A 22,883-nucleotide genomic window follows, 5' to 3' on the forward strand; every position below is an offset into this window, starting at 1 on the left:
TATTTTTGTTTGTTTTTTGAGTCTCTGCTTGCGTGTGCTTCTGTGCAACACAGTGCCTGTAGAGGCCAGAGGAAGACAGCAGATCCCCTGGAACTGGAGTTCCAAGGCAGTTGTGAGCCACCAGGTGGGTGCTGAGAACCGAACCTGGGTCCTTTGCAAGAGCAAGAAGCCAGTGCTCTTAACTTCTGAGCCGTCTCTCTAGCTCCTTTCTGAACATTTTTCATCCACAAGTTGGTTGGATCTAGGGAGTATCCCTCTCAGATGTGGCCTGCTATGCCATAAAGGGACACATGAGACCCTATTAGAAAAGAGGGGTCCAATCGTTTTATGGAGAGGTTTGAGAAGGTAATGACCAGGGAAGGCTAATTAGTACAGCTGGGAAATGATTTTTGTGTTCTTCTGAACAGCATATGTGAACAGGGAGGCACTGAAGTTGTAGGGTTTTGCTGTTTGACAAAAGACAGTTCACCCAGGTAGCCTAAGGGCACCTGCTTGTAACACCAGCACTTGGGAGATGGTGGCAGGAGGATCCAGAGTCGGAGGCCAACTGTGGCTACGTAGGGAGTTCAATGCCAGCCTGGGTTACTTGACCTCAATAATGAGGAGGAGGAGGAAGAGGAGGTTGGATTAATTGAGATATAGTATGTATACCAAAAGCATCCACAGTGTTACTCTGTGCCAGACATGGACTTCACCTGGCTTGGGGTGGAGGAAGAATAAGACGGCAGTTAAGAGCACCGACTCTGAGTCGTATTGTCAGGCTCCTCATTTATTGGCTCCGTGGTTTGGTTTCTTCATTTTATAGGTGAGGTTAGGGGCTAGAGATGAGTCAGCAGTTAAGAGCGTTTACTGTTCTTGCAAAGGACTCAGGCTCAGTTCACAGCACCCACATGGTGGCTCTAGTCCCAGGGCATCTGACACCCTCTTCTCACTTTGACACCTGCACACACATGATGCGCATACACACAGGCTCACACACACACACACACACACACACACATACACTCATACAGACTTAGAAAATAAATACGTCTTTATAAAATGAGGGTAGGAATTCTGCTTACTTTTGTAGGCGTGACTATGGGTTTTCAGATTTCTGTGTAATTATAGTTGATAGTTTTGCCCATTGAAAGTAGATAGCAGAGCCACATTATGTGATCTGGGAAGCTCTCCACAGTGTGTTGCTAAGCAAGGAAAACAACACTCGTAATTTACACAAAATATGAATTTGCTCATTTCAAAGTACACGTAGTGGAGAGAAAAGGGTTTGGAGGGATTTTACCCTTTGGAAGGGAAGTCAGGGATTTATTCCTCTCAGTGACATTTTAGTTTAGTTTTTTGTTTTTTTTTTTTAAGGCCAATGCACTCATGCTATCACTACCATTAAGAATGAATAGGCTAACGGGGTACAGCGGGGCACACCTTTAAGCCCAGCCCTTGAGAGGCTGAGACAGGCAGGTCTTTATGGTCCACATAGTGAGTTCCAGGACAGCCAGGGCTGCATAAGGAGACTCTATCTCAGAAATAAACAAAACAAAATAAAACGACAACAAAAACTAAAAACAAAACAAAAACATAAAAAACAACCAACCAACCAAGCAAACAAACAAAAAACAAGCCAGAAGGAATGAACAGACTGTGTGGGGAAGAACCCAGCATGGCGGTTAGTGGTTCTGAGTGACGGATGGGCCTCAAACTCTGCAGCACCTCTGCTCTGAGACACCGGCATTTCACGGCTGTCCTGATGCCCAGAGGAGGCTGGTGAAAATGGTGGGCAACTGAGAGCCAAGATGGCAGTGGTCGCAGGAGAAAAGAAAGATGAAAGATTATATATATATTTTTTATATGGCTGCAATGTATAAAAAAGGTTTTCCAGCTGGGAGCATGTCCTGAGAACTGTGGAGGGGAGACGGAGGTTTGATGGCTGAGGGCCTCAGGGTGCGATGTTGTTGTCTAGTTAGGGTTCCATGGGCCATCCTCCCTGGTCCAGCACCCTAGTGCTGCCAGTTGCTCCCACTTCCAGCTTTCTAGGCTGCAGAGCTGGGCTAGATAAATCCCAGACCAGGGTAATAGCCTCTAAACACTAACATACCACCACGAACATTAAGTGCATTGATTTTAGAAAATATAGAAAAACTAAAATGTACTCATAACGGACTGGAGAAATGGCTCAGCAGTTAAGAACACTGGCTGTTCTTCCAGAGGTCCTGAATTCAATTCCCAGCAACCACATGGTGGCTCACAGCTAGCTCTAGTGGGATCTGATGGCATAAAGCATGCTTGCAGATAGAGCATGCATATACATTAAATGAATGAATGAATCTTTTAAAAACATGCACACATAGTCTTGGATCCAAAGATAATCATCCCTTGGGCACATATCATTCCAGGCCCTTTTCTCGGCTGAATATTTCTGTCATTTTTTTTTACTTGTATACTTTATTTTTTTAATTAATTAATTTATTTATTAAAGATTTCTGTCTCTTCCCCACCGCCACCTCCCCTTTCCCTCCCCCTCCCCCAATCAAATCCCCCTCCCTCGTCAGCCCAAAAAGCAATCAGGGTTCTCTGCCCTGTGGGAAGTCCAAAGACCACCCACCTACATCCAGGTCTAGTAAGATGAGCATCCACGAAACTGCCTAGGCTCCCACGAAACCAATAGGTCCAGTAGAATCAAAAACCCATTGCCATTGTTCTTGAGGTCTCAGTAGTCCTCCTTGTCTGCTATGTTCACCGAGACCAGTTTTGACCCAGGCTTTTTCAGACCCAGGCCAGCTGGCCTTGGTGAGTTCCTGATAGAACATCCCCATTGTCTCAGTGTATGGGTGCACCCTTCGCGGTCCTGAGTTCCTTGCTTGTGCTCTCTCTCCTTCTGCTCCTGATTTGGACCTTGAGATTTCAGTCCTGTGCTCCAATGTGTCTACCTGTGTTTTAATGACTTCCATTTAAAAGTGTAATATGATGAGTATGATTCTCCAATGTGCCGTGTTTTCTGACGGTGCAGTTGGGCTGGTTTGTGTTAACTTTGATAATGATGGAGAAGACAGTAAATCCTCGCAGTACTCTTGGGTGGGAGGACAAGATGGCGCTTTTCACTGTATATCAATGCCTTGGCTGACAGGATTGGCCTTGTGTAACTCGACCTCTGTGGACTCCTCAGTCTGTTACGGGCCACATTAGAAGCAGGATGACTCTGACTCCAGACTTTGATTCTGTGTGGCGGTGTCAGGGACACAGGCGACTCTTGAAGACCGTGCAGAGCTATGCAGAGTCCACTTGGCAGGAGCCCTTGTCTGGGCCATGTGGGGGTGGTAGAGATAGAAGCAGGCCAAGAGCAGGCATGTTCCCTGGGATCAGATTCGTATCTCATGTCTGTTGGAGCTGCTCTGTGACCCTAAGATGTGCTGCTCACATGACGACCCCTTCTTTGTTTCAGGGGACTCTAGTAGGGTGGACCAAAGGCTTCAAGGCCACCGACTGCGAAGGGGAGGACGTGGTGGACATGCTCAGAGAAGCTATCAAAAGGAGAAACGTAGGCTATGGACCTTGCCCTCTTCCCCTGCTCTGCCATGCTATGCCCAGGCCCTGTAACACAGGCCTTGGTGCCTCTTGCACAGTCCGTTTTCAGGGCCGTTGCTTGCTTCCTTCGCAGGAGTTTGACCTGGACATAGTTGCAATCGTGAATGACACGGTGGGGACCATGATGACATGCGGCTATGAAGATCCCAATTGTGAGATTGGCTTGATAGCAGGTGAGTGGTCAAGTGTGACCCCCTGGCTGGTCCCATCTGACTCTCTTGAGGAGTTGTGGGGGTCACTGCTCTACTGCCAGAGGTTACTCTAAAGGTAGATGCAGTTCAGTCTGGGGTTCTAGGCCAACTAATTCCAAATCTCTTAATGTCTGTCTCACCAAGGCTCTAAGCCATGGTCATTCTGTTCACTGAGGAAGAAGACACACAAAGGAGTTTTCTTCCTTTGCGTTTTGGACAGCTTCATACTTGATACAGTGTGTCATCTTTAGATTCTCCTCTCATTACGATGTCCCCCCCCTTCCTTAGACTCCCTTCTTTGAACTTAAGGTTCTGATACCCGTGTCTTGGAAGGAAGGAGGCCACTGTGGAGCATGATTGTCTGGGGCCACAGAGCTGGGTTTAGACTCTGGCTCTGCTATTGCCATTGCCTAGATCCGTCTGATTCTTTGGGCGCATCTGAAGGGCAAGACTTGAAAAGAGACTTAGCTGGAGAAAGGGAGTGGTTTGAAATGACACAGGAGCTTTAGATAACTTTTGAAGTAGCCTGGCAGTGGTCCAGATTTAAAGTGGCTTCCAGAGGGAGAAGGGGACAGGTGGGATTTAAAGATGAGCATGAACAGCCTTCTAGATGACAGCATAGCTGAGTGGTGACAGAACCCGGAGAAGTGGCTCTGGGGCTTGTCTGGGCTCACGGGATAAGAGCAGGAGGCTAGACAGGCATGTGAAGACCGATAGACATGTGTTTGGTGTTCTCCCTCAGACTCCCATTGGCTGGTAAGCATGAACAGGCTAAGTATTCTGACTCCCGTGAGTTTACCCATCAGCAGGAAGGTTGGGCCACATCCAGGAGATCGCACAGATGAGGCCTTTGCAAGTGAATAGGATAGGTACCTAGACCACTGTGTGAGCTCCAGGGCCAGGTCGTGGGCAGGGAGGAAAGAATGGCTCCCAGATACCAAAAGTCCTCTTGTCCAAGGTTGGACTATTCCTCATGGTCCTCGTGCTGACTGCTAAGCCTGTTGCTCCTTGGAAGCTTTGTTTGCCGATGAGATTGCTGCTGCTGAGGATGATGGGAAGGGTGATGATGAGAATGATGAGAATATTGATAACAATGGTGATAGGGATAATCATGATGATACTGATGATGGGCAAGATGGCCAGGATGTTGGTGATGATGATGATAATGCTTCTGCTGTGAGGATGCTGATGGGAATGATGGGGATGATGATGTGGCTAGAGATACTAATGGTGATGGGGAATATGACGGTAGGGAAGATGACGATAGCACTGCTAATGATGGGAATGATGCTTATGGTGATCCTGATGATGATGGAGGGATGCTGAAAGTGGTGGTAATGGGGACAGTGATGGTGATGGGGATGCTGTTGCTACTGCTGAGGATGGCACATATCACTCATTGGCTACTTAGCATGTGGAGAAAATATACTAATGCCTTATTTTTGTCTTTATAACAACTCCATAGAGCACTTGCTTAAGACTGGCCAGCTGAATACAAAGCTGGAATCCCGTCTAGTCTCTGTCTCAGACCCCACCCTTTTTTATGGGACTCACCTGCATCTCTTAGATCTAGTGTCGTCTTTGAGGTCTAAAGTCCCTCCATGATTCCTTCCAGGGACGGGAAGCAACGTGTGCTATATGGAGGAGATGAGGAACATTGAGCTGGTGGAGGGAGACGAAGGGCAGATGTGCATCAACACGGAGTGGGGAGGATTCGGAGATAACGGCTGCATAGACGACATCTGCACCCAGTACGACAAGGAAGTGGATGAGGGCTCCCTGAATCCGGGCAAGCAGAGGTGAGAAAGGCAGGTGCTTGTGTGCACACCGTGTCTGATGGGAACAGTCTCTCCAAACCCAGGAGCCGTTCCGTTCTGGTAGCATCAGCCTGATTAGCTTTGTCTATGTCTAGACCTCTGTACCAGATGTCAGTGCAGGGTCATCCTAGAATAAAAGAAGGCCATCCTGGTGTTTCTAACAGGGAAGGAGGGGTCGCTTTTCTAATCTCTGTTGGGTACCATGAAGGCTACTGGAGGTCAGGAAACTGGCCAGAAGCGGTGTACTAGGCCCTGTTTGTGAGCCTGAGCCCTTCCCCTGGAACAGGGTTAAGAGACTTCTGTAAAGGACCAGAGAGTGTTTTAGACTTTGTGACCCCTACAATCTCTGTCCCAGTTAAGCTTGATATTGGTATAATAATATGTAAGCTGAGCGGAAACAGGTTTATTATGATGGCTGATAAGCAAGGAGAGGCTGAACAGGTTGGGAACGCGCTGAGACTGGGGTTCAAGGACACTTTTGGGGACTGTCGAGATGAGAGCATTGACTATAAAGAGGCTTGAGCAAGGACAGGATGGGGATTGGCGGTTCTTCACCCTGCTTTGGTAATTTTTATGGCTGGGTGGCAGGTGAGCTGTTGTAACCCCATGTGTGAGCTGGTCTGAAACAAAGGGCCCTCAGGCTGAGGGTGCAGTATAGTTGTGGCGTTCTGGTGTAGTACACACAAAGCCCGGGCTCAGTTCTTAGCACTGCGTTAGGAAGGGTTTAAAGACCTTATCTCTAAGTGCCCATTTGTGGTCTTCTCTCAGGTAAAGTGCTGGGACTCAGTCCTGTGTCTCTCTGCGGGGCTCCTATGTCTGGACTGAGGGTTTAATGGACTGGAACTGGAATTTTGATTGTAATGAGGACATGGTTGCTCCTACATAAGGTTGATGAGAAGCTTTTTATTGTAGACAGGAGAGAGAGTGCAGCCAGAAGCATCTGGAAGAGTCCAGAGCAGGAAGAGGAAGCAGTAGACTGAACTGGGCCATGCGAGGAGAGAGGAGCCAAAAGGAGAGAGGGCCAAGAGAGGGGAACAAGAGCCCGGAGCAGAGGACCAAGAAAACACAAGGCAAAACAGCAGAGTTAGACAGGAATGAGAAACTGGGGAAGGGAAGTCCATGGACCAAAGTTTAGAGCAGGGGCCAGGGTGAGAAGAGCTGAGGAGCCAGGGATCCAGCATGTGCTTTGGTATGCTAGAAGGTAACACAGCGAGCCGTTTGTCCTTTGAACCTGAGAGAGCTGCCTTGTGATTTTGTGCACTTTTTCTACTGGGTCCTAGAACAGTTGTGGGTAGGAGACTGCCACACAGGGCTCCATGTGTGCATGACTTATGTTTTGTTTCCATTCACCTCTGTGCTCGGTGCTGGGTGGGAGTCGGGCACCCCAGCACAGTGAGGAGCTAGGAGCGCTGTGGGACTGTGCTCCGTGGCCTGAGGCTTCCCACTGCTGGCTCCTTTCTAAGCCCCCTTCTTCTCTTGCTGTATGTCCTTATGGAGCTTGGTGGGAAAGGGAAAAGGATATTTTTTTCTTTTTTCTTTTCTTTTCTGTTTTTGCACTCCTTGTGTGTTGGCAGCTTGTGATCTCTGGTGCACAGATGTTTTCAAAGGCAAAGTTCAGGGCTGGAGAGATGGCTCAGTGGTTAAGAGCATTGCCTGCTCTTCCAAAGGTCCTGAGTTCAATTCCCAGCAACCACATGGTGGCTCACAACCATCTGAAATGCAATCTGATGCCCTCTTCTGGCCTGCAGGTAGACACACAGACAGAATATTGTATACATAATAAATAAATAAAACATTAAAAAAAGGCAAAGTTCATTTCCATGTGTCTAATGCAAAACCAAAATCCAAATGAAATAATCACAGCAGAGGAGATCCCTAGCAGCATGGACTGGCAGCAGGAGCCCGGGAGGGCTGGCACTGGGGCCACTGGAGAGGTGACTCCTGCCTTCTGCAGTCCCTAGAATCCTGCTGTCTTCCCTGGCTTACAGATGAAGTTCACACGAGGGGCTCACATCCATCACGTGACTGGGATATGGGAAACTGGGCTTGGTTCCCAGGTGGCTCTGAAACCGTCCTTTCTCACTTCACCCTGTTCTCTGTATTATATGTATTTGACGACTGTAGAAAGAGCTCCCCTAGGCCACTCTGGACCATGTGACATGCTCTCCACACACCAGACCTGGTCCGTCCTTCTGTCCTCATCAGTCTTATCCTCTCTTCCCCAAACAGATACGAGAAAATGACCAGTGGGATGTACCTGGGGGAGATTGTACGGCAGATCCTGATTGACCTCACCCGGCAGGGGCTCCTCTTCCGAGGGCAGATTTCAGAGAGGCTCCGGACCAAGGGTATCTTTGAAACCAAATTCCTGTCCCAGATTGAAAGGTAATGTGTGATCAAACTTACTTGCTTAGAGTGGGATGCTTGGGAAGGCAATGGCTGCCATTCCCCCGGGCGGGGGGGAAGATTTGAGACTGGAAAACGAAAGCAGTACTGGGGGCGCAGCTCATTTGGGGGGTTGCCTGTCTAGCATTGGCGATGCCCTGGGTTCCATCCCCAGCATCCTCATAAAGCAGGCAGGGTGGTTCCTCTCCACACTCAGGAAGTGGAGGCAGGAGGATGAGAAACTCAAGTTCATCGTTGGCTGCGTAGTGAGTTTGAGGCCATTCTGGAGTCTATGAAACCCTGGAGAGAGAAACAGAGAGAGTGTGCAGGAAGGCGTCAGCAGGCATGACGTCCCCCAGCGCCGCCTGCATCAGGTTCCAGCCCAGAGGACAGCATACTTCCTGGGGGGACGAGTTTAGCCTCAGGACACTCTGTTGAAGGGACTGGGTTCTCTACGAAGGTTCCAGAAGAACTGCGTGGAAATCCAGTTAGGGGAAAAGTTAACCCTGCTCTATTCCTGAAAAGATGGTAGATCTATAACAAAGAAAACCACCCATATGCTGTTACAAAACACAGCTAATTTTTTTGTGAACTGTGTGCCCTCTTAAGTTCTTTAATATGTGCAAACTTGTTTGGTACGTGCTATCATATTACATATCATTTGCATATTATTTATCCAGTGTTTAGTTGTAGGAAATTTCACTTAAAATGTGTTTGGTTTGTCTGTCTGTTTTTGAGACGGGGTCAACTGTAGCCCAGGTGGCCTCAGAGTTGCAGTGTGGCTGAGGTCTGCCTCTACCTCCCACGTGCTGGGGTTCTGAAGGGTGTGCTGCCATGCCTCCCTTCTGTTTTCCGTTTTACTTTTTATTATGGAAAATTTTAAACGTCTCCGAAAGTAGAACAATAGTGAAACGGACCCAGTGTTCCCATCACTGCCTCCAACAAAGGTCACCTCATCACCAAAGTGGCTTTGTCGCACACTCCTACCGGCCAGCCTCCGGCTAGGCTAATTATAGGACCCACACCTATGTCAGCTCGTTTATGAATATTTCAAATGTATTTCTAAAATAGGAGCTCTTAAAAACCATAACCGAGTACCATTAGCATACCCCAAAGAGCTAATGTTAAACCTTAATTTCAAAATAGCTTTTTAGGCTGGGCAATGGGGGCTCACACCTTTAATCTCAGCACTCGGGAGGCAGAGGCAGGCGTAGCTCTGTGACTTCTAGTCCAGCCTGGTCAACAGAGCCAGTTCCAGGACAGTCAAGGTTGTTACACAGAGAAACCCTGTCTCCAAAAACTGAACAACAAAACAAAACAAAACAAAACCTCTGCTTAGACTTCTGTTTCCCAAATTGCCAAACAAAACCAGAAACAAACAGTAGTGTAGTTGGTCGGTGCTTTATAGCCAAACGAGGCCTTCCGATTTGGCTGGAGTGTCTAAACTATATTTTACTCTATGGGGTTCCCCTCCCCCCCTTATTTTCCCTAACTGCATAGCTGTTGAGGAAACCGTCTCTTATCCTACAACTTTCCTGGATTCCCGAGTTTGATGGCGATAGCATTCAGCACTCTTCGCTGTCTCTTGTATTTTCTGGAAATCTCAGTTACCCTGGATGCCTGATGAGACTCAGTGTTGACTTTTGGTCTGTCTGTCTTTTTTTCCATACTGTTACCACTCACTGATGCTTGTTATGACAACCTTCCGCTGTCGGCGTTCATGAGAATATTTCCTGGAAGAGAACTTCCCTTCATCGTCTCATTAGTGTAATAAGCGTTTTGAATAGCTTCATGAGACTTCCCTGTTACCATGCTATAATTTACTAAAATTCCCTTTAGTATACGATGCCAGGGTTATAATTTATGAATTTTTGTTATTCTGAGCAACACCATAATTACTATTTTTGCACACAGTCATTTGTGGCTTATGAATTATTTACTTACATTTGACAAAAGGAGCGCTTCCCCGAGAGTACATTGCTTTCTGGAGAGTGGCTTCTGAGGCTGGGGATGTGGGTTTGTTAGAGCGTTTGCCTAGCATGCACACCGTGTATGGTTCAGTCTCCAGCACAGTGTATGCCAGGTCTGGTGGAGCACGCTTGGAATCCCAGCACTTGAGAGGCAAAGGAAGACAAGTTTAAGGGTATCTTTGGTTATGTGATGAGCTCTAGGGCAGCCTGGGCTACATGAGACCCTGTCCAAACAACAAGAGCTGCTTTCCCTTTCCACCACCACTATCAGTATGCACAGATACGCTGGCTTCTCTCAACCTGTGCACAAGCGTTGAATTTTAGTGATCTTTCTGGCTAGATGGTTGTGAATGAGAAATCACTCCGGGGGCAGTGTGACAAGACTTTATTCCAAAACCACGATTCAGCAAACTAACAGGAAGAAAAGAAAAATGCATTGGTGTTCTCACTTTGCAAGTGAAGTCAGGGGTCATGAGGGAGCTGCTGTAGGGTTCTTGCTGTCTGGGGAGCTGGCAGAAGATAGAATCACTGTAGAGGTGGGGGCTATAAAAAGACAGCTCAGGGGTTAAGAGCAGTGGTTGCTCTTACAGAGGACCTGCGTTCAGTCCCTAACACCAGCAACATCACTGCCTGGAACCCTAATGCCATAGGATCTGGTGCCCTCTTCTGGCCTCTGCAGGCATGACTTACTCAGTGCAGGCAAAACACTCATCGGCATATATAAATCTTTAAAAAGAAGAGGAGGAGGTGGATGAGAAGGAATAGTAGGTGGAAGAGGAGGAGGTGAAGGAGACGGGGAAGGAGGAGGGGAGGAGGGGGAGGAGGAGCAGGAGGAGGGGGAGGAAGTGAAAGAGGAGGAGGTGGAGGAGGAGGGGGAATCAGCGGTGGCATATGGTCTAGAATGCTAATGAGCAGGTGTAACCAGCAGGATCCCCTGAGAACAGCTCCCCCCTCAGTCAGCCTGGCTGGCTGGCAGGTGCCTTGTGTTCTGTTCCCCCTGAGCCCAAACTAGTTCTTCCTAGAAGCCAGGCATGGCCTTTATCTCAGCACTTAGCTGAAGCGGGAGAGTCAGTTTGAGGCCAGCCTGGGTTTCAAAGAAAGACCCTGAGGAGAAGGAGGGGGAAAGGGAAGTGGAGAGAGGGAGAGAGAGTTCACATTCTCTGTTGGTGGTGTGCTTGCCTAGCATGCAGGAAGCCCTGGGTTCGATTCCTAGCATCACAAAATAAATTAAAAAAAAAAAACAAGCAAAAGGAAGAAAACCAAGAAGTGCTTATAACCCAACCAAGGTATCAGGAGCCTTTTCTCCTTTCTTTTCTTCAGCCTTTTCTCTTTTTTAAATTTTCTTAAAATTGATTTTATTGAGCTATACATTTTTCTCTGCCCCCTCCCTTCCCTTCAGCCTTTTCTGGTCAAAGACAAATGTTAAAACAAACTCACTGAAAAAAAAGAAATAAAACCCAAGCAAGCATGCTGTCTGAGACCAATGGCACACAGTGCTTTACCATCCCTGGCTTCTGCAGCTGTGAGCATTTCCCATGACATGAAATCCCCAAGGTCTGCAGACATGGAGCTCCGTAGCCTGGCTGGCCACTGTCTGATCCCAGCTTGGCCACAGTGGTGACCTGTCAATCATTCTTTGGAGGGCACTAATTTCCCCTGAGCATCACTGAGATGGTTAAGCATGCAACCTCACAGGCTTTAGCTTAAGGTTCAGAGGTGAGCGTAAGTATCATTGGTTATCACTGGCTCCCTATGACTTAACTGGAGTCTAGACTTGAGGCCAGTTTGTCCCTGTGGTGCCATTTCTCCGTACATGTTCATGGTCCTGTCAGGTTCCCATTCTTTTTTAAAAATTATTTTTATTACTTGAGAATTTCATATATGCATGTAATTTGTTTTGGTCAAACCCACCCCACCCCTTCTCTCCAGTTCCTTCCTCACCTCCCCCAACACCATTCCCTCCCCAGTTTCATATACTGTTTTTAAGAAAACCCTCTGGGTCCACCTTAGGCTGCCTGTATGTGCATGGGCATAGGGCCATCTACTGGAGCGTGGGTAGACTTTAGGGGCCCGCGTCCTGAGAAAACCGACTCTCTCAAGCTCACTGTCCCTTTTCCAACAGCCATCAATTGCCATAGCTTCTCGACGAAGGGTAGGCTTTGTGACCTCCTCCGCCATCCACGCTAGGTCCTTCTCAGGTTGTGTGCATGTAGTCACGGCTGCTGTGGGTTCCTGTGCAGCATCCTGTCGTGTCCAGAAAACCGTTTCCACGTAGTAGGCATTCACTATCTCGTTTCTTAAAACTCCTGCCTCCCCTTCTGGGATGACACCTAAGCCTTGGGAGGAGGGGACGTGACCTGGACGTCCCGACGAGGGCTGGCTACTCTTTTGTCCTGTCTGTGCTAACCAGCTGTGAGTCCCTGGGGGGAGGGTTCCCACTCTTTAATGCCTCTATATGTGCCATATGTTCCTGTAGTCACTTAATCACTGAATGTCTCTAATCCTACCCAGGCTGCTGCTAAAACGGTTTCATCTTTTTCGTTGTGGGTTTTTTTTTTTTTTTTTTTTTTTTTTTTTTTTTTTTTTTTTTTTTTTTTTTTTTTTTTTTTTTTGCTTTTTGAGACAGGGTTTCTGTTGTGTAGCCCTGACTGTCCTGGAACTCACTCTATAGACCAGGCTGGCCTCAAACTCAGAGATCTACCTGTCTCTGTCTCCCAAGTGCTGGGATTAAAGATGTGCGCCACGGCCGCTGGGTCATAGTTTCATCTCCAAAGAGCACATAGTAGCTGGGTTGACAGCACACATCTTTGATCCCAGCACTTGGCAGGTTACCATGAATCTCAGGCCAGATGGAGCTACGTAGTGAATGCCAGGCCAGCCAGAGACTATCCAGTGGGAAACAATTAGAAACAGGAGGAAATTGGCCTCCAGAATGGGAGAGAATACCGCAGGGGAGTGCTAAGTTGCTGGGAAGCTCCTGTCTAAAAGGATACCCCTTATACCACAAACCTCATATTCCTGGAACACATCTGGTCTGCTGGTTACCGACCCCAATATTAGCTCCTAGTGAGATGGGCAAGGCTGTGCCAAACACAAGGGCACTCACACCTAGCTCTTTAAAGGCAATGGGACTTCTGAGGGTGGAGGACTTTCTGTGTCTCTGACATTCCACACCCTCAGCCACTGACAGCCTTCGTCTGGAAGACTCTGGATCTTGAGGAGGCGGGTCTAGGGGCAGGAGGCAGCTCCTAATGTTCTGCCCTGCTTGTCCACAGTGACCGGCTGGCCCTCCTGCAGGTCAGGAAGATCCTGCAGCAGTTGGGCCTGGACAGCACGTGCGAAGACAGCATCGTGGTGAAGGAGGTGTGTGGGGCCGTGTCGCGGAGGGCTGCCCAGCTCTGCGGTGCAGGCCTGGCCGCCATCGTGGAGAAGAGAAGAGAAGACCAGGGGCTGGAGCACTTCAAGGTCACTGTGGGTGTGGACGGAACTCTTTACAAGCTTCACCCTCAGTGAGTGTCTGTGACGGATGGATGTGGGAACTGGGGCAGAGGGCAGGCATGCTGGTAGCCAGGGCTGGACCTGGTAGACAGAGGGCAGGCATGCTGGTTAGCCAGGGCTGGACCTGGTGGGCAGAAGGCAGACATACTGATAGCCAGGGCTGGACCTGGTGGGCAGAGGGCAGGCATGCTGGTAGCCAGGGCTGGACCCACACAAACTCCTCTTCTTCACAATGGGACGATGTGGCCCCATGGGGAGGGTAACTGGGCATGGTAGAGCCCACTGTGTTGAAGCTGAAGCAAGGGCTGGTGCTTCTGCTTCCTGGTTGTCCACATAAGGCTAGGAGCCCAGCCAGGGTCCTTAAAGGACCTTTAAGGTCCTTATCTGTGCCAGGTCAACAACGGTGACCTCTGCCTCTTAGAGCCCTGCAGAGATTAAATGGGCACCACCCAGCACCAAGGAAGTACACACTGTGATTACAGCACTCAGGGCCAGGCAGAGAGCATGGCCAGAGTGCCAGCCAGGTTTGACTTGGCCGTAATTTCTCAGTTCAGTCAGTGGACAGACAGATGAAGAGCCTCGTCACACACAGAGGGTTGACTTTTGACCCGGCCGTGTAGCAGCCAGGTGGCACATAGCCAGTTTTGTGTCTACTTTGGCTCTTTTTCTGTAGAATGAGGATAAAAATAAATCAGAGTCACCTTGGAGGCTGTCATGAGGCTAAAGTTTATTAATAGCTTCACTAATGAAAAGTTATTACTTTTTTGGTTTTTTCTTTCTTTTTTTTTTTTTTTTTTGTTGTTTCTGAGGCAGGGTTTCTCTGTGTAACCCTGGCTGTCCTGGAACACACTCTGTAGACCAGGCTGTCCTTGAACTCAGAGATCCATCTGCCTCTGTCTCTGTGTGGAAATTAAAGGCGTATGTCACCACCACACGGCAAAAGCTATTATTTTTGTTCAATGTTTCCCATTTTATTTTGATGGCAAGAGATGGATGAACAAGATTATAAAATCCCTGCGGTGCTGATCATTGATTGGTTCACAGCTTCTCTCTTCGTCCCTTGGTGACACACATTTTGGGGTTTGGTTTCGGCAAATATAGACTTTAAAATATTTTTATATTTATTTTGTATGCATGTGTGTATATATATGTACTTGTGTACATATGTGCATGTGTGTACATATGTGGATGTGCGGGAGCCAGATCTCTATCGCTACATGGGGCCCAGGAATTGAACTCGGGTCATCAGGCCTGGTGGCAGCCCCTCCAAACCATCTCGCCAGATCCAAATCTCTTTCTTGAACTAAGATGACCAAAGGCAGAGAGGAAGCATACAATCCTTTTAAAAGGTGCTGATGCCAGGCGATGTTGGTGCACACCCAGGTCTCTAAGTTTGAGGCCAGCCTGATCTACAGAGAGAGTTACAGGACAGCCAGCCCTACACAGAGAAACCCTGTCTTGAAAAAAAAAAAAAAAAAAAAAAAAAACAAGAACAAAAAGGTGCTGACAAACAATTTGATGGAGTGTCCCCCCTTCACAGTAAAAGCCCTGGGAACTCTTAGCCCGCTGAAGAGTTCCTGTGAAAACCCCATAGCTAGCACCACACTTGACTGATGAGAACAGGGTTTTCTCTGTGAGGTCAGAGAGGAAACCTTGGTCACAGCAGTCTATCTGCCAACCCCACTGCAAGGGCTGATGTGTCTTCCTCTTCGTCCCAGCTTTTCCCGGATACTGCAGGAGACGGTGAAGGAACTGGCCCCTCAGTGCGACGTGACGTTCCTGTTGTCAGAAGACGGCAGCGGGAAGGGAGCAGCTCTGATCACAGCGGTAGCCAAGCGGTTACAGCAGCAGGAGAAGGAAAACTAGGTGGCCCGCCAGGCCTGTGGCGCCTCATGCTGACCAGGGACCACCAGATGACCTCCTGGCTGACCTCCCCTCTCCCTTAGCTTCCTGGTGCTGGCTTGGCAGTGACACCCAGCGACACCTCCATCTGCCATATTTTGGCCAATGATGGGCTGGAATTTGAAATCAAAGGATCTGGCCCAAGAGATCCCATTTTGGGAAAATTTTTCAGTTGAACTGTCAGCGTTCGATAGCTTCAAGTCCCTCAGCTGCTGGAGTCCAGATCTGCCTGGGTACCTGGTAACTTAGTTCCTCTCTGGCATTAAGTGACCTCTAACCTACAGATGAACCCTTGGGAGGGAGAAAGACGCTTAGTGAACTAGGAGATCTCGCTTAACATGGCCTCACTTATGTTCCTAGACACTGGGAGAACAAGGGCTTTGGCATATTCATCTCCAAATGCGGAGGAGTCCATGGCCCTAGAGCCAGGAGGAATATTCCCATATTCGGATGCTCTGTGAGCACCCTGGGGTATCAATCCCCGGATGTGTATTGAGGGCTGGGACACCACTTAAGGTACTGTCTTTCACTTCATGTCATACAGTAAGTGTTGGTCACTGCGGTCCACATGTGTTCCAGGACCATTAGGTCTATGAAATACAGTCCGAGAATAAAAGAAACTTGGGTTTCTGGGAAACATGGCGTGAGGTATTGATCTCTCTTCTGAGAGGCTTGTTGGCACCTCTATGTCCTGTCAGGAGACTAAGGGACCTGTAGAGCCAGAAGGTGCTTTGGAGCCAGCTCTTTAGTCCAGACTTCCTGCCAAGAGGAGGACACGTGGAGCAGATTCTCTAGATTTCTCTTGATTAGTGAAGTCCTTCCAGGGAGAAGCGGTGACCATGTAACCCTGTAGCGCTTGCTCTTGAACCGGAGTCAGCTGGAAGTCGTGTGTTTGTGTGTAGGCGTGTGTAGGTGTATATTTTTGTGGGGTGTGCATGCACATGTGTGTAAGCATGTGTGGGTGTATGTACATGGTGTGTGTACACCAGAGGACAACCTCAGTGTCACCCTCAAAAATGCCATTCATTTCCTTCAGTGGGACCTGGGGCTCACTGTTTAGGCTAGGCTGGCTGTCCGTCCAGCAAGTCCCAGGCATCCTCCTGTCTCCACCTCCCAACATTAGAACCACAGGCACACCACTACAGCAGGTATCCTGATCTACGGATGGAGCTCCGGTCCTGATGTTTGGCGGCGAGCCCTTTCCTTTCTCTTAGAACCAGCCCCTGGAATCCATTCTCCTTTCTCTTTCTCTCTGAAGCGGTGTCCTACTGTCCACCCTGCCTTTCCTAACCCTGTCATGCAGAACTGTCCGTTGTTGACGTGTCTCTGACCCTTTCTCTTCATTCCCAGCTCTTCTCTGAACTGCCTGCGTGGTCTAGCTTGTCAGGTGACTGTGAATGTCTTATCTGCTCTAGTACATTGTAAGCTCGTTGCCACACTTTTTTTTTTTTTTTTAAATCGTCTAGTGAACCAGGATACTGTCATTCTGATTAAATTTTTACCGGGGAGGGAAGTGTTTTAAAGTAAAGCTTCTGAGATGGTTCCCTGGGGGTGGGGGTGGGGAATAACAGGTCATCATCACAGGGAAACGACGTGGGAAGATGATGGCACACTCCAGCTTGATTGATGTCTTTGACACATGGCTTCAACTCCGTAGAGTTGCTGGTGGCCTCTTCCTGAGAGGTTGGTCCCTAGTACTAGGGGTTGTCACATGCTGAGGCAGCGTGTACCTGTAGTGTGAGAGGCCAGCCTGAGCTAGGACCAGATGAAAGAGCTGATGGGCCCTCTGGAATGTCTTCTCAAACACTCAGTAAACATGTATGATGCCAGCCCTGTGAACTGGTCCTAGGATGGCACTGTTACCCTTTTCTGTGTTTTACATTATTATCATCATTATTTTATTTAACTTTATTTTATGTGCATTGGTGTGAGGGTGTCAGGTGCCCCGGAACTGGAGTTACAGACAGCTGTGAGCTGCCATGTGGGTGCTGGGAATTGAACCCTGGTCCACTGGAAGAACAGCCAGTGCTCTTAACTGCTGAGGCATCTCCAGCCCTTTTCTGTGTTTTAAAGCACTGTTTCTCTGGAGAAGTGGGACAGGGTTTGTTAAATTTATGTTTGGATTTTCATATAATGTCTTTTTGGGGAAATCTCTTCCTCTTCCCCCTATTTCCCTTTCTCCTTAAAAACATTGATTTATTTTTATTTTATGTATATGGATGTTGTATATGCATGTATGCTTGTGCACCATGTGTGTGTCTACTGCCCACAAGGTCAGAAGAGAGCACTGTATCTCCTGGATCTGGAGTTACAGATGGTTGTGAGCTGCCATGTGGGTGCTGGGAATCAAACCCGTATCCCGTGCAAGAGCAGCCAGTGATCTAAGGCACTGAGCTATCTCTCCAGTCCCTTCCTTTGTTGTTGGTTTTTTTTGTTGTTGTTTGTTTGTTTTTTGTTTTGATGTTTTGTTTTTTTCAAGACAGGGTTTCTCTGTGTAACAGTCCTGACTATCCTGGAACTCGCCTCGTAGACTAGGCTGACCTCGAACTCACAGAGATCTACTTGCCTCTGCCTCCCTAGTACTGGGATAAAAGGCGTGCACCATCATATCTGGCTCCTTCCTCTGGTTTTTAAGTTCTCACATTTTTATTTAGTGTGCGAGTGCACACACGCACGCGTGCATTTGTGTAGGTTGGAGGGCAACTTTCTGAATTAGTTCTCTCCTATGGTGTGGATTTTGGGATTGAACTTGGCTCAGCTGGGTGGCAAGCACTTCTACTGACTGAACCACCTCACCAACCCTTCCTTTGGTCTTTCTGAGACAGTCAAGGTTGGCCTCGAACTTGTGTTGATTCTCCTCTTTCTGCCTCCTGATGGCTTCCCTCCCAACTTTACTGGGCCCCAAAGAAATCTCTTTGGGTTTTGTCTTAATCATTTGGGAACCTGGCTGTCCTTGTAACCTTTCCCAAGTTCTCCTTCCTGGGTACCACACCTTCGGCTCTCCATCCCACTTCGCTCTGAGTCTGCAGCATCCTTTTTAGACAAGTGATCTGGCCTACTGGTCCAGCCTTTCCCTCCCTTGGTCTCTGAGCTCCTGTATGCAGGTGTGAAGAGTTGCTCCCACCCCGCCTCCTTGCCTAGTTCTGATCTCTTGGAAGAAAAAAGATCCCCAAGATATCTAGGGACCCTTGGCCATTGTCGCCAATTGATGACATCATAGAGTTTGAACCAGAAAAGGAACCCCAGAGAGGGTAAACATCCATTCCATGACTGCAGGACTCCACCCCTGAAACACCTGGGACAATGGAGGTTCTCCTCTCCTCAAGGCTTGCTAGGCCAGACCAGTAACTACATCAAGGTAAACTGTCTTTAGGAGAACCTCCTAGACGTTCTTCTTTAGAAGAGCAGCTGGGGATGTAGCTCAATCAGGAGAGAACTTGCCTAGCACGCATGGGTTCTGATCCTCAGCCCTGCGCAAATGTGGAACGGTGAGGCTAGTCCTCAAATCCCAGCACTCAGAGGGAGAAATTCAAGGTCATCCTTGGTTTTTAGTGAGTTAGGAGCCAGCCTGGGATACATAGAACCCCATCTCACAATAACATGAAACAGCCTTGGCATGGTGGAGGCAGAAGCAGGTAGGTTTCCGTGACTCTGAGACCAGCCTGGGCTAGGTAACAAGGAAAGGAAAGAAAAAAGCGTTCTTTTCCGCATGTTGCAGCGCCACGCTTACTTTCTCTTGGCTCCATTACAGAAAGAGCTGGTAGGTAGAGATGAGTTAGGTTCCTCCATCGCCCGCCTTCCCAGAACAGGTGGCCTCATTCATTAGTCCTCGTTCAGAAACAAGTTTCTCCTGCCCGTGGGTAATAAAGGGTCTCCATGGCAGTGAGGACGGAGCTCTCATCTCCTGTGGTCTCCAGAGCTGACTGCAGCAGCGGACAGTGCGGGGGGGGGGGGGGGGGGGGGGGGGGGGGGGGGGGGCGGCCTTGTTCTTTGAAGAAACCGACGTGTGAATGGCCAAACTAGCAAATGACTGCGTTTACTGCTGTGGTCTGACTCCGTTCATCTCTCTCACCCAGCAAGGCCCAAGCTTCACATACACAGTAGAGCCTCTGTAGGAAATGTGTCCCCGTTGTGCCGTGTATGCGTCTGCAGGAAAGAGAAAGGCTTATTTTTATCTGCAGGACAGCATAGTAAATAAGGAGGAAGCAGACTGTACACTCCGTCCTTTAGATCCTCTGAGTGTGTGCACCTATGCACACACGCACCATGGACCCTTCGGGTAATGGCATAAAACTTATGGATCTTCTCTCAGAAAGATGTTAGGTGCATAAAATAAATAAGTGCACAAAACAAAATAAAAATGTTAAGCGCATGAAACCACTTCTTAAGGAAGTGGTACTACGGCTGGGGAGGCATTCCTGTAATTCTGGTTTCTTGGGATGTTGAGTTGAGAGTTACAAGTTCAAGATTAATCTGAGCCACATAGAGAGTCTAGCCTAGACTACATAGTACGTTTCTGTCACAAACCCTCACTCTACCCCCGCCAAAAGAAGAAAGTGGTAAACAATATAGTTATACATGTACTTACTTATTAATTCATTATATAACAGCCAGGCAGTGGTGGTGCACATCTTTAATCCCAGCACTTGGGAGGCAGAGGCAGGCGGATCTCTGTGATTTCGAGGCCAGCCTGATCTACAGAGCAAGTTCCAGGACAGGCTCCAAAGCTACAGAGAAACCCTGTCTCGAAAAAATAAACAAAATAATAGTTCGTTATATAACAAATGCCAACAGAACCTAATAGCAATCATAATTTTGAAGCTCTGATGAGTGTAAAACTTATTTTGGAGACGTTTACAACAATAGCATAAATATATCTGTAGTTTCTGGGCTAACAAAATGGCTCAGTGTGCTAAGGCTCTTGCGGCAACCTGAACCTGTGCTCCAGGACCCATGTGGTAGAAGAAGAGAACTGACCCCCCGAAGTTGTCCTCATTTATGAGGTGACTCCACATTTATGAGGTGACATGTGCCACCCACCCCACAAACATAACTTTGAAAAGTTAGTGGTCTCTACTGAAGACAAAGTCACAGGTGCCGGTCACGACTGTGGTCCTCGTCTCTAGAAACATTTAGAGATGTCTCTTTGTCTACGACAGTTCATAGTGTCAGGTGCATACCCCTCTCTCTCTCTTGTTAGTAGCTGGGGCTCTTGACTTTAGTAGGCTGTGAGAAATGTATGCTATTTTATTCCAACAGCTTCAGCCTCCTCCTTATCTGCCTGGCACTCCTACTATCAGGACCCTGGCTCTTCAGGGTCTAACTTTTGTTTATTTTGCATTCTTGTCTACTTCCTGGGAGCCAGGCGAGCCTTGCAGTTAAACAACTCTTCCTTTCCCCTGCATTAATTCGAATCAGTGGCTATCTAGTGCTTAAGTATGTGGTCTTCTATAGTCTAAACAGTACCTTCAAAAACATTATTACTTCTTTGAGAATTTCATCTGGTCTGTTTTGATCATGTTCACCCCAACTCCACCCAGGGACACCCCCCACCTCCCTGTGCCAGTCGGTGGTCCTGTAAACAGTAGCTTTTAAAGAAAAAAAAAAAAAGGTGTTTAAAGCCAAGAATGGTGGTACATACCTGTAACCTCAGTAATCGGATAATGGAGGCCAGGGCTCGGGTATTCAAAGCCAGTCTCAGGTACATAGTGAGTTTGATGCCAGCCTGAGCTACATGAGACTCTGTCTCAAAAAAAAAAAAAAAAAAATTAAAAAGAAATTAAATTTTGATGTCTAATTTATTGTTGTGTGTTTTCATATTCTATCAAAAATAACAGATCAAATATGGTCCCATGTTTTTATTATTTTCCAGTGATGTATCTTATGTATTTCGCGTGTGCATTTCTAGGTCTTTTTGGTTTCGGCTCTTTGCATACGTATTTTCCTCCTCGTTTCATTAAGGATCTGCTGTCCCTAAGTGACACTTGGCCTGCCTGTTCTGATTCTTGCTGGAGGTAGCACATGTCACCCAGCTTGGTGACATTCTCTTCGGGTAGCTCTCTTCCTCAGATGTCTGGTGACTTTCCGTCCTGTCAGTTTTTCACCCGCGGGTCACCCACTGCTGGTGTCTGGAATGTTCTGGGTCAGGGCTCTTTGGTCTGAGTCATTTTGATACAAGAGAAAGGAGAGGTACCTTGAAAACAGAGAGTTCTGGGCACCCTCAGATCCTTAGGGAACCTCTACCAGTGCCGCTAGCCTTGTTTTTGTGAACTTGACATAAACTAGAGCCACGTGGGCGGAAGGAGCGTCAGCTGAGGAATTGGCCTCTCAGGTGGGCATTGTCATGATTAAAGATTGACACGTGAAGGCCCCGCCCATTGTGGGTGGGGCCACCCTGGCTGTTGGTCTTTAGTTATATAAGAGCGCTGACTACGCACAAGCCGAGAGGAGCAATCCAGTACCCAGTGTTCTTTCTAGGTCTCTCCCATCAGTTCCTGCCTTGAATTCCTGCTCTGACGCCCTCAATGAAGAGATGATGGACCCTGGACTGAAAATGTAAGCTGGCTAAGCCCTTGCCCCCCACCCCAAGTTGCTTGGAGGTCATGGTGTCTATCACAGCAACACCAAGCCACCTAGGGCAAGGAGTTAAGAGTTGGTCCTCAGTGTGTTCAGAGTCGGCAGCCCTGTGAGGTTACCCACCCCACGGGACTAGCGAGTGAGTGTCTGAGGCAAAGTAAGCCCGCGAGCTTTCTCAGCTCTTTGCCCAATTGTTCCCCTCTTAACCCACCAACACCTGTGCGGGCCTCGCAGGCTCGAGGGTCACTCAGCGGCGAAGGACAGCAATTGCTACTCTTATGGAGTTGATTCACTGTGGCGGTGAGGGCAGAACCCAGGCCCTCAGCGTGCCAGCCTGTCACTGTCTACTGAGTGTGGTGTACACCGTCGGCCCAGAAGCAAAATTTCAGGCGCCTTTCTCTCACCTCAGCCATCTTTACCGACAGAAAATGCCATTTCCTGGGGGTGTAGTTGGTACACAGAAAAGGGGCGTTATTTTACACATTGTCGTTCTAAGGCTTACTCTATTAAAATCTTTTTCTTAGCCATTGAGACTCATGCTCTTTGTTTCTTTTTCTTTTTACATTTTGTATAGCCTCTCATAAGCAGAGATAGGCTCGCGATCCCGTTTTCCGGGTGCCCCAGAGCTGATGAAATCATTTACCTTATACTTAACTGTAGAAAAGGCTAGTGAGCACACTGGGGTGAGCCTGAGGTGGGGTTAATGCAGAGGGCAAGGAGGAGACAAAATGGATATTTCCTAGGGAAACCAGCAGTCCACTCAGATCCCAGGTCAGATCAGACCCATCTTCTTGGAGCCGCCCTGCTACCAATCCGACAGCTAACACATCCGCTGCTCACATCATGACTGCCTTGACTATTTTGTCTTTAATCTGCTTTGTCTACAAGTTTTGTGCTGCCGGCATGGTTCTGTTCTGGCCATCTCTGACTCCTCATACCCTTGCCCTCCCGCGCCTGGGGACCCA

General features: G+C 48.2%; 2 protein-coding genes across 2 annotated transcripts in view; both read left to right on the top strand.

Moving 5' to 3' along the window:
- The window catches only part of Hkdc1 (hexokinase domain containing 1), a 42,483-nt gene extending 26,504 nt beyond the window's left edge, over positions 1-15,979 (top strand). The window contains exons 13-18 of the mRNA XM_050138440.1: positions 3,437-3,532; positions 3,653-3,752; positions 5,386-5,569; positions 7,817-7,972; positions 13,218-13,451; positions 15,159-15,979. Coding sequence (XP_049994397.1) covers positions 3,437-3,532; positions 3,653-3,752; positions 5,386-5,569; positions 7,817-7,972; positions 13,218-13,451; positions 15,159-15,306 — 918 coding nt within the window. The 3' untranslated portion in view covers positions 15,307-15,979. The remainder of the gene's footprint in view (positions 1-3,436; positions 3,533-3,652; positions 3,753-5,385; positions 5,570-7,816; positions 7,973-13,217; positions 13,452-15,158) is intronic.
- A 5,224-nt stretch (positions 15,980-21,203) lies between these two features.
- Positions 21,204-22,883, top strand: part of Hk1 (hexokinase 1) — a 92,060-nt gene continuing 90,380 nt past the window's right edge. Inside the window, exon 1 of the mRNA XM_050138416.1 lies at positions 21,204-21,897. The gene's annotated coding sequence lies outside the window, so the exon portion shown is untranslated. The remainder of the gene's footprint in view (positions 21,898-22,883) is intronic.

This window comes from Alexandromys fortis, unplaced genomic scaffold, assembly GCF_014885135.2.
Source record: "Alexandromys fortis isolate MF-2015 unplaced genomic scaffold, M_Fortis_MF-2015_v1.1 scaffold_9, whole genome shotgun sequence".
Classification (NCBI taxonomy): domain Eukaryota; kingdom Metazoa; phylum Chordata; class Mammalia; order Rodentia; family Cricetidae; genus Alexandromys; species Alexandromys fortis.